The sequence below is a fragment of the Sminthopsis crassicaudata genome, chromosome 1 (genome assembly GCF_048593235.1).
Source record: "Sminthopsis crassicaudata isolate SCR6 chromosome 1, ASM4859323v1, whole genome shotgun sequence".
NCBI lineage: Eukaryota > Metazoa > Chordata > Mammalia > Dasyuromorphia > Dasyuridae > Sminthopsis > Sminthopsis crassicaudata.
This window is the reverse complement of record NC_133617.1, coordinates 692166179-692178265: the sequence shown is the minus strand read 5'-3', so window position 1 is coordinate 692178265 and position 12087 is coordinate 692166179. Positions and strand designations below refer to the sequence as shown.

The following is a 12087-nucleotide window of genomic DNA, read 5'->3' as shown; positions in this document are numbered from 1 at the left end:
AACTCCTGATTTCTAGGAAACAGAAAATCAGGCCTTCAGGCTTAATCAAGCAGATAGTGGTCAAGCTAATAAACTAAATATCGATAAATGTCAACTGATAAATGTCATCAGCTCAGGTTAAGTAAATATGGTTATAGCTGGCCAAGGCTCAAGTAAATATGGGCCTGCACATATTATACAGATCATAGGGGAAACAGAAATAATGAAAATAAAATACAGAAAAAGAATTCATACATTCCTGTAAAGCTCTTCATCTTATCTCTGTATTCCACACATACACATACATATTTCAGAATATACCACATCATTATTACTGTTTTTCAGATGAGGAAATTGAGGCTAGGAAAGGGGGACTGACTTATCTAGCATCATAAAGAAAATAAATGATAGAGCTGGGAGTTCACTCTTTCTGCTACATGGTGCAGTCTATCTGTCTATTTTTCTCTCTCCCTACTCCTTCTCTCTTCTGGCTTTGGAGAAAACCTCTGAATGAGCAGCTCTTTAGAGTTCACAGATTCAAAAGTTTAGAGCAAGGAAAAACTAGAATAGCTAGTTCAACCCCTTGATTTCAGTGATGGGGAAAACTGAGGACCACAGAGAACTGGAATTTTAACTTCTATCTTTAAATATAGTTCTTTTGTTCGTGATTCTATATTCAAAGAAAAACTTTTCCTTGATAATAGCATGGTATCAATGTGGGATTCTGAGTTCAAATCTATCTCGAAATCTTGATAGTTGTGTACTAGAGCAAATTATTTAAGTTCTATGTGACCCACAAAACTCCCTTTATCTTACCTATCTGGTTGTAACTGGGTTATCATGTGTCTTGGCACTGTTTAAATCATAAGTTTATTAATGAATTCATTATTTATTATATAAACTTACATAAGATGAAAGGGACTTGGTTTATTTATTTTACTTAGCTGTTTTAAGAATCAGAAATCCAAAATGTTAGAATAAATATAAAAAAATCAGGTTTTACTTATTTTCAGCAAAAATTCCGACTGCCATGCTTAATCATAGGATGGATATGACCCAACAATATAAAAGTTTTGGCAGGTTCGACCAAGCTAGGAAAAGACCAGTTTTTGAAAAGGAAATATTGTAATTTTATTAAATTGAACACGACTAACACAATCATCAACATTTCCTCATAGGAAGAACAGAAAAATAGGATTGTATATATAAAAGAAAAAAATTTCTATTACACTTAGGTTTTTTTTTTTTTTAAGAACTACATGATAAATTCTACATGTTTTTTCCAAATTTGTCTTGTCTGTGTCTCCTCTGAACTTCCTTCTGATCTTTTCCGAACATTAAAAAAAGTTTCAATTCTTTCTTTTTTGGGGTGAGGGGCATCATTATTATTAGCCTCCTTCTATATTTCAAATTATAGAAAACAACTAACTTCCCTTGTAACAAATAGGCAGAATCAAGTAATACAGATCCTCACTTTCAACCATCACAATTTTTAAAGGCCGTCTTAAATCCTAGAGAAACTGTGATCTATGTTGGTGTAAGGAAGAGCCACAAAATCTCAGGACCCTGTAATACTGAACTATTTATCATCAATTATTTTCCAGATAAAGCCTCTGGGGATGACTCTTTAAGGGACTAATAGCTCATTTTTACTTAGCTACTTGATTATGTTGTCTACACAGCTATAATGAGGGTTTAGTGACTCGTAATGAGGCTTTCACTTCCTTTATAGCCTATGTGGACAATTAACAGAGTTGAAAGACAACAGGAAAAACCTACAGAGCACAATCTCTCTCCTAAAACCCTCTTTTTATTTTTGCTATTGGGCTCAGATTTGACCAAGAGTATGTTGTGTTGTATTAAATCATCACTTTCTCAATTCTATGTATGTTCTTATGTATATCTCTCAATTTTACCTTGGGCCAATTTAGAACAGAATATGCTAAGAATTGGTTTCTGGAGTTAGTTCTCCTGACTGCATTAGCACCAGGGGCTGTCTCCTGAACCAAGCACTAGTGAATTTCTTACATTTAGACTAACTAACTCTATCCCAATTGCTCCCTTTCTCACCTCTAGCACACTGCCCCCAAGTAGTGTCACATTTATTCTTGTTCATTCATTTCAATTGTGTATGACTCTTTGTAACCCTATTTGGGGTTTTCTTGGCAAAGATGCTAGAGTAGTTTGTCATTTCCTTCTCTAGCTCATTTTACAGATGAGGATACTGAGGCAAATAGGGTTCAATGACTTGCCCACAGTGATACAGCTAGGAAGTGTCTAGGGCCAGATTTGAACTCATGAAGATAAGTTTTCTGAAGTCTAGCCTGAAGTAGTATCACAAAACAATAACTACACAAAATATCTTAAAATGTTTCATGCATCAAGGAAAACAAGTTAGAACATAAAGAGGTGCAGATTGTGAGCTAGTCATTCAGTGAGGATGGGAGTGATTATCACAGAGAGTGCAATCTTGGTAAGGAATAGTGTTCTGACTGAAAGAAGTAGGAACAGTCCTCCTGTATAACTATCCAAGAGAGACAATTCATTTATTCATTCCCACTTAGACACGTGGTAGAAGAAACATCTCTGAAAGAGCAGTCTTATCCAAACCAGGCTTCACTATGTCTCCATGTTTGGTTTATCTCACTGTTTTTCTGGTTATAAATGCTGGGGTGAAGGCTTTCCTTATAGGCTTCCTTTTTTCCAAGACGGAGTACACAGAACTCTGCCCCCCTCTCTCATCTTTTGCTTTATCCTTCCCAGAATGCTTCAGTTTTATAACTAAAGAAATAGATTCATTAGCAGATATAAAGTTTGTTCTAAAAAGCCACTATTTTGTATTTGCCTAGGTATGCAGGATGAAACAATTTTTATTTATAAAAAGTCCCAAAAATGGAAGCAAAAAAAATATGGGCCATTCTTAGATGACTCCTTTCCCCATTTCTCATCCAGCTTCCCAAAATTAGAGAAATAGTTTCTCTCTTTTTTCTCTGTCTCTTCTTTGTCTCTGTCTCTCTGTCTCTGTCTCTTTGTCTCTGTCTTTCTGCTCTCTCTTCTTCTCATTCTTCTTTTTGTTGTTCTCTCTGTCTCTGTTTCTCTCTGTCTCCTTCTGTCTCTCTCTCTTTTTGTATCTGTTTCTATCCCCTTTTCAGTCTTGCTTTCCTTTCTGTTCCCATAATCCCTTTCAGCCACTTATCTTTTTCCTTCCAAGTTCCATTAAAGGCCTGGAGAAGATAAGAAAGAGGCAGAGAGATGTGGGGAGCACATTTCCTGCTAATTGTGTCGCTCAGAGTCAGGTTCATCTAATGCTTTCTTCTTTGAAACTCCCCTCAAAGGACTGTAGTTTGTGTCTTTCTAATATTACAAGCTTCCTCATCGGATATTGTTCTCATGTCATGAATTCCCTGTGAGGAAATACCCTTCACCAATTCAGATCAATGACTATCATGTAATTTATAATTTTAGATCACTGCCTTGGTCACTGAGAGGGTGACATGTTCAATACAATCCATGTTTGTCGGAGGCAGGACCTGAACCCTGGTGCTCATGATTGAGAACTGATATGCATTCACTAAGCTATCTGACTTAAAAAGTCAGCCATAGAATTCTCCACTTTATACTCAGAGATCATCTAGTCAAAGCATTCTTATCTTGGGGGTTATAGATTCTTAAGGTGACTGTGGATAGGTTTTAAAGGATCTTTGTGATTTGAGTTTTTAAAAACATTTTGAGGGAGCAGCTAGTTAGTGTAGAGAATAGAGTACCAGCCCTGAAGTCAAGAGGACCTGAGTTTAAATCTGGCTTTAGACACTTAACACTTCCTAGCTGTGTGATCCTGGGCAAGTCATTTAATCTCTATTGCTTCAACAACAACAACAACAAAATTTTGATAACCATTTCAATATAATTGCTTCTCTTACAACCCTAGGCATTTTATTTTGTGTATTTAAAAATATTATTTTGAGAGGGAGTTAATAGACTTTTTCATAATGCCAAAGTGGTCCATAATATAAAAAAAGATTAAGAATTCTGATCTCATCAAACCTCCTTTATAGCCAAGGAAATGGAACTTCCTCATGTGGATAATCATATCTGGAGAAAATCTTATTTACAGTCAGGTTACATAGTACATGATTTGGAGGGGTACCAACAAAGGGCCCCTTCCAAAGAAATATTTTCTCACTAAGCTAATTTTGGCACTTGAAATGATATTTGACAAAGTCCTTCCTTTGGGTTAAGGCATGGAAGCTATTGGAGCTTTCCATTAAGATGCAAATAGCTTGGAAATTCAATGCAATAAACAATTATTAATCATTAATTCATGTCTTAGTTGGGCAGCTAGATGGTGCAGTGGATAGAATTCAGGGCTTGGATTCATTTCTGTGATTTGTAACCCAGCCTCAGATGCTTATTAGCTATATGACTTGGGTTAGTCACTTAACTGCCTCAGTTTCCTCATCTGTAAAATAATCTGGAGAAAGAAATGGCAAACCTCTCTAGTTTCTTCACCAAGAAAACTTCAAATGGTGTCATGAAGAGTGAGACATGACTGAAATGACTGCATAACAACAGCTTTTAGAGAACCTTAGTCTGGATTTGTTTAGGAACTAATTTCTTTTTCTTTTCACAGTGTGTGTGTGTGTGTGTGTGTGTGTGTGTGTGTGTGTGTGCATGTATGTGTGTGTGTGTGTGTGTGTGTGTGATGCTCCCTGTAGTAGTTTGCCTGACTTGTATTTCAAGAGAATAGACCTCCCTTATAGCAGTCCACTTGTCAGTGTGCCTATGTCTGGAATGACCCAGCAACAATTTCAGAATGCTTCTGATCTTTGGGGAGAAGAGATCTGTCATATAAACTGTCTAGATGATGGCCTATTACCATACTGTGCACAAGTCTCAGTGCTGACATCCTGGCTTTAGGACCTCATCAATATTCATCACTAAGAATAATGGGGAAGGAGAGAAATAGTTAAGCAGAGGAAAATCAAATCTGTTCACAGTATTCATAAGACTATATGGGTTTACTTGACCATATGCCAATTTCTTTGCCAAGAAAACCCCAAATGGGGTTACAAAGAGTTGGACACAACCTAAATGACTGAACAGCAATAACAATGTCTTAGTGGGAATCAGCTTATTGGATTCATTTTGTTCACTTTAAAACAGAGAACATTGGATAGTTGCATTTTGAAGAGGAAACAGATGGGAGAAAAGTCCACAGTATGGGGGACTAAAGTAAGAGACCCCCTAGCATCCAGGAGGGTAGACTGCAAATGGAAGGGACATAAGTGGATGACAGGAGGAGGGATGTCAATGACAAACTGCCAATTTCGAGATATGTTCATGGGCAAGACCCAGTCATAATCGTTAATCTTTAATGACTGATAATTCCCTACAGCTAATGTGGACTACTTCTCAGGACTGAAGGTCACTATCAGAAAAGAGAATTTAAGGAAGTTTCAGAATGAAAGACAGAGCATCTGATTGGAATCCTGGCTTTGTCACTTTTCAGGAAAGAAGGGACCAATCATTTGTTAAGTACCTACTATGTACCAGACACTGCACTATTGCTTCATTTTATCTTCATTAGGTGAAATGCATTTTACAGTTGAGTCAGAGTCTTCCTGATTCCAAATCTAATGCTCTATCCACGATGACACTTATCTACTCTGGATAAATCACTTCTGGGCCTCAGTTTCCTTATGTGTAAATTAAAGGTATTAGACCACATGGTTTCATAGCCCTAACATTATGATTTCATGACCTGGTGGTCTTTGAATTTTCTGCTCAGACATAGACACATTATAATCCAGTTCCATCTTCCCCTTCCTCTTTCTCTTTGTGGTTCTACATTGGTTAGGGATTTAACAATGGCCTCACTCATTGGGGTCAGACTGAAATCATTGTGAGAAATGAATGTTTCCCACTATAGCTGGAGATTTCCCCTACCCCCTTCCTGCCTTCTCAAAATCTCTGCTTTCTCAATGGGGCTCATTCCCCTCCTTATTTCCAATGCAGCCACAGTCTTTCACTTTCCTCACCATGGAGCCAGTCTTGCATGTGATTTGAGGGTATATCCTGTGACTCTACACTCAGAATCCAAATTCCAGTGCCAACTCTTTTTTGTGGATGCGGTTTACCCTAAGCTCAAGTTTCAGACATTTCTTGTTTTTTTGAAGCAACAGGACTTCAGATTGAAATTAAGCATGGCTCTTTCCCCTTTCTCCCTCCCCAGACACCAGTCCTGGCCTCTGTCCTCCTATCTCTGGCCCCAGCCTGCTTTCTTTGTGGACCGTATAATCAGAGCAGCAGAACACAATCATCATGGAGAAAAGGGCTTGTTTAGAGCACTGTTTGGAAACCATCTTTAACTTTTGTTTAGCCTACCTAAATATCATTGTCTGGAGGAGTGTCAGTAATCACAGATTGCAAGGTTATGTGCAATCTAATGCTTAGCTTGGAAAAGGATTACTGAACATTTATGCCAATATTTCGATGTGAATGACTCTCATATTTATATACCTAACTTTACCCTCCATTTTCTTTTTTTCTCTAAAGAATTTATTTTTCCAAATACCTGTAAAGATAATTTTCAGTATTCATTTTCTGTAAGACTGCATTTCACATTTTTTCTTCCTCCTTCCCTTACTTACCTCCAAGATAGCAAGCAATCTGATATAGGTTAAACATATTTTTAAAACGTATTTCTGTATTATGTTGTACAAGAAAAATCAGATCAAAAGGTAAAAAAACATGAAAGAAAAAGCAAGAAAACAAACAAAAAAATAATTATGCTTCAATCCACATTCAGTCTCCATAGTTGGATGCAGATGACATTTTCCATTCCAAGTCTGTTGGAATTGTTTTGAAGCACCACATTGCAGAGAAGAGCCAAGTCCCTCACAGTTGATCATCACATAATCTTGCTGCTACTGTATACAATGTTCTCCTGATTCAGCTTACTTCACTCAGCATCAGTTCAAGTAAGCTTTTCCAGGCTTTTCTGAAATCAGTCTGCTCATCATGTTTAATAGAACAATAATATTCCATTACATTCATATACCATAACTTATTCAACCATTCCCCAACTGTTGGACATCAGCTCAATTTCCAATTCCTTGCAAGTACAAAAAGAGCTGCTACAAACAATTTTATTGGCCCATATGAGTCCTTTGCCCACTTACAGTATTTCTTTTTAACCTCCATTTTAAACAGCCTATTAAACATAAACTTGCCAAAGACTCTCCCTATACTTCACTCTCAACCTATCTAAAAATCAAATTCATTATTTACTTACTTGTTCTGACTCAGTTTTTTCATCTATAAAATGCAGACAACGATGCTTGAGCTACTTACTTCACAGAGAGCAGGTAAAGAAAGGCTTTGTATTACATGTAATGTTAATTACAACTACCATATCAGGCAATTTTGCTCACCTGTGTTTTTTTTTAATAGTAATGTATTATGAAGGAAGATGAAAGGGATGAAAAATAAAATCAAATAAAATCAAAACAAAATATATTGATTAAAGAAAAGAAAGCAGAAAACTCTAACACAAAAATATGATCAATTCTCTTTAAATATCTGCACTCAGGAATAAGTTGAACTAGTGGAGACACAGAAACTAAAGATCTAGAGGAAGGGCATATCTTTCAGATAAGTAGATTGGATAATTGAGTCTTATGTAGGGGAGTTTTGGAAGGATAATACACTTAAACTTGTTCAAGGTATAGGTAAGGTGGTCTGTTGATCTTAGAGAGTTATCATGGTTGCTGGGGCTCAGCAGACAGGTGGAGGCATAAAGTTTAAGACCCTAATGATAAGCAAGAGATACTGAAAAAAGTTAGAAATTCTGGGAGGAAACCAGGTGTTCTGGAAGATAGGCAGAAACAGATCACTGAGATAATCTGGCAATAGACAATAAGCAGAGGATCAGAGAAGTAGCCTGGCTATGGAGTTTGAGAGATGCTGGCAACAAGTGGAAGGGACACAACTATGGAGCTGAATGGAACTCAAGGACAAAACTCCAGCCTCTAAGAGGCACCCTTGCACCTTTGCTTATAATGTTTTTCTTTTCTGAAAGAGGAAAACCTTTCTGAGGAGTATAAATCTCATTCATCCTTCAAAACCCTACTCAAATCCTATATCTTCTAAGAAATATTCCCTTTCTATCCAACCCCTGGAGAGCAATCCCTCCTTTCTTTGACTTTTCCTAGGATTCATTGTTTGTCTTCCTGATTTGACATTCTGATAGTCATCAATTTATGAGTAGAGTGTGCTCCCCAAATTCTCCTGTTTTTTGGGGGTGCACTTTTATTGGAATACATTTTCCCATAAGAAACAATGCTATGTGTTAGGTATCAAATCTAGTCTGTGAAAGTCTACATACTTCGTTTATAATATAGTTGAAATATTTCATGTTCCTGTGATTTTTCGTTGGTGGGATACTCCTCCCACTAAAAATAGATGTAACTGGTTATTCTATGCTTTCCTAGAGAAGCTTTCTGAATAGTAAACCAAAAAAGATCAGCAGCCTACAGCTGTTATTTGGATGAATTAATTGGATCTCTCTGAGCCCAGCTAATCTGGCCCTAGAACGAAAGACAATCTGTTATCTGCCACCCATGCTCAAAACTTTTCCAGATTATAGGGCCTGCCAAGGTTTGAGTTTCACTGTCTGAGCTTTCAAAATCCAAAGTTATATACATTAAAAAATGAGCCAGGTTATCCTAAGAAGGCAATATGGTGTAATGATAGGGGACTGGAATTGGAGTTGGGAAAGTCACAGGTTTGTAGCTGGAAGGAACTTTGGAGGCCATAGAGTTCAACCTTCTTATTTTACAGAAGAGCAAATTTAAGTACAAAGACTTTAAATGTTTGGCCAGGGTCTCTTAGCTTGTTGGCTGAACAATTTTGGGGGCAAGAGGAATGTCTGACTGGGCAATCCTGTCTTTCCTATATTACTTTCCAGGCTAACTTCTCATCACTTCTCCTTGGATACACAGAATTTCTTAAAGTTTTGTGGTTTCTCCAAAGGCTCTTCCTTGTGTGGGAGTTGGGTGGGGCAAGGGAGAGTGATAGTGTCTTATATACTGCTAAGATTTTTTTGTTTGTTTGTTTGTTTGTTTGTTTTGTTTTTAATTTGGAAACTGCTTATATTGCCTTAGTATCCTAGAATCACAGAACTTTAGAACTATTTGTGATATGAAGTATTATTTAACTTTGCATGCCCAGAGCAGGAGACATATTTGTCTCCTCCCCCCCCCCCAGTCCAGCAGGAAAACAGTCCTAGTGCCATTTTAGGTTCAGTCAGTTCTTGTAGATTAACAGGCTATTTCTCAAACACTCCCCCTCCCCACCCCATCCCTAGAAACATAGGTATTAAATTGTTGGCTACCCAGTCCTAAAGGGAAAGTAGCTAGAGGCATTCCCTAACAAAAAGATCTTTTCAATTCCAATAGACTTGTGATGGAAAGAGCCATCTGCATTCAGAGAGATAACTGTGGATCTGAATGTGGATCAGAACATTGCATTTTCACCCTTTTTTTTTGTTATTGTTGTTTGCTTGATATTTTCCCCCTTTTGATTTGATTTTTTTGTGAAGCATGATGAATATGAAAATTTGTTTAGAGGAACTGCACATGTTTTAACCTATATTATTGGATTGCTTGCTGTCTAGGGAGAGAAGGGAGAGAGAAAAAAATTTTGGAACACAAGGTTTTGCAAAGGTGAATGTTGAAAACTACCTTTGCCTGCATTTGGAAAAATAAAATACTATTAAAAAAAGAAAAGGAAAGGGCCTTTTCTGGAAGGGTCTGAGGCACTGTGGTCTCTTGTGATTGGGGAAGAATAATCCAGTTTAGAGTTTAGCTGGAGAAGTCATTTGTAAAATTAAGGTCTTTTTAAAAAAAATAAAGCTTTTTATTTTCAAAATATGTGCATGGATAATTTAACAACACTGACCCTTGCATAGCTCTGTATTTCAGATTTTCTCCTCTTCCCCCCCAACCCCTTCCCCCAGATGGCAAGCAATCCAATATATATTAAACATATTAAAATATATGTCAAATCCAATAGATATAAACATATTTATACAATTCTCTTGCTGCACAAAAAAATCAGCTAAAAAAAGTTAATGAGTAAGAAAACAAAATGCAAGAGAACAATAACAAAAAGAGTGAGAATGTTATGTTGTGATCCACATTCAGTTCCTACAGTCCTCTCTCTGGATGTAGATGGCTCATTTCACCACAAGATCATTGGAACTGGCATCAATCTCATCAGAATTGATCGTTGTATAATATTGATGTTCCTGTGTACAATGATCTCCTGGCTCTGCTCATTTCACTTAGCATCATTTCATGTAAGTCTCTTCAGGTCTTTCTAAAATCATCCTCCTGATCATTTCTTATAGAACAATAATCCATGTACCATAACTTATTCAGCCATTCCCCAACTGATGGGCATCCACTCAGTTTCCAGTTTCTTGCCACTAAGAAAAGGGCTGCCACAAACATTTTTGCACATGTGGGGGCCCTTTCCTAAAATGAAGGATTTTTGAGGAGAATTTTCTTGCTATAAACAGACTTATAAATATAGAGCAGAATGGTAAAGGGGAAGGAACACCAGAGTTAGAATATTTATCTTCTCTGCCACTTACTTCCCATATGTCACTTAACCCCTCCAGCCCTCAATTTCCTCATCTCTAAAATGAAAGTGTTAGACTAGGTGACTTCTTTTTAATTTTTAATAGTACCAATTAATCATTTGCTAAAGAAAACAAAACCCTGTAGAATATATTCAGTCCAGCAAAACAAATTCTTGTCCAAAAAGAGTTCCATTCTGCATGCTGGACTAGTAGATTTCTAAGGTTTCTTCCAGTTCTAGGTTCAAGTGCCTATGAGACCTAAACAAGTTTAGAATGTTTAGGAAATTGAGAACCAAGGAGCCAGCTCAGAGGGCCACATAGGTGACATCACTCCCCGGCCCGTCCCGATTGTAACCTGCCATGCTTCCTGGGGTTCGCTGGGAGCTCCTTTGGCTCCCGAGCCTGCAGCCCCGTTGCCTGACAACACGGAAGAGGCCCAAGTGTGCCTGGCCCCATTTTGCCACTAGCTGGTATCTAGACAAACCATATTCAGCTGTGAGGGCCCACCCGTTAGGTGAGGAGGCTTTTGGACGAGTGGCTATCTGGGGCTTCTTCCAAGAATCTGAACTTTTGTGCTCCTCCGAGGTGGCAACAGGTGGTCCCCCTGGGCTGGCTCCCCGAGAGTGCCCCCACCAGCCTCCAGCAGCCGGGTCCCATCCCTCTTCCTACTTTTTCCTCCCGCTTCATTCACAAGCCGATCTAGCCCCGCCCATGATTATTTTTTCCCTCTCTACAAAAATACAGAACAGTGTATTTACATTTTATTGTCCCCGCCCTCAGAGAGGGGGGTGAAGGGGTTGGGGCTGCGTCAATCTCCTCCTCCTGTGCCGGCCAGCGGAGCGGGAGAAGGAGGCACCCCAGGCAGGCCCGGGGAAGAGAAATCCATCCGGGGCTGGTCCTGCAGCCTCGCCAAGCCGCAGAGGACGCAGCGGGCGCGGGAAAGGGCTCCAAGCTGGACGGGAGCGCAGCTCAGCCCGGCGGCCCCGCGGCGGCCACCAGTCCTGCGGAGCGCGCTCTGCTCCCCGACGGAGGAGGGGACAGAGGCGGCGGCATGGATTCAGGCCCGGAGGAGTACGAGATGAACGGCGTTGCAGGGCCCGGATCCCCAGCCTCCTCAGGGGGAAGGGTAAGTGGCCCCTGGGCCACGCTGGGATTGGGAGAGGGGCCGGAGCAGGGGGCTCTCGGGGAGACTCGCCGGGGAAAATGGGAGGGGGCAGCTCAGAGGGCTGCGGGGGAGACCGGCCAGGGGAAATGGGAGGGGGCAGCGCAGAGGACTCCCGGGGATCTGGCCAGGGGAAATGGGAAGGGGTGGAGTACAGGGCTCCCCGGGGGCCTTGCTAGGGAAAACGGGAAAGGACAACGCAAAGGGTTCCCTGGGGGTCCCAATCAGCAGAAATAGGAGAAGGTAGCCGACTCCCCGGGGGTCCGGCCAGGGGAATTGGGAAAGAACAACGAAGCAGGCT

General features: G+C 39.6%; 1 protein-coding gene across 1 annotated transcript in view; it reads left to right on the top strand.

Annotated features, from left to right (window-relative positions):
- The first annotated feature begins 10984 nt into the window (after positions 1 to 10984).
- The window catches only part of NINJ1 (ninjurin 1), a 51871-nt gene continuing 50768 nt past the window's right edge, over positions 10985 to 12087 (top strand). The window contains exons 1-2 of the mRNA XM_074282815.1: positions 10985 to 11274; positions 11405 to 11750. Of these exons, the coding sequence (XP_074138916.1) occupies positions 10985 to 11274; positions 11405 to 11750 (636 nt within the window). The remainder of the gene's footprint in view (positions 11275 to 11404; positions 11751 to 12087) is intronic.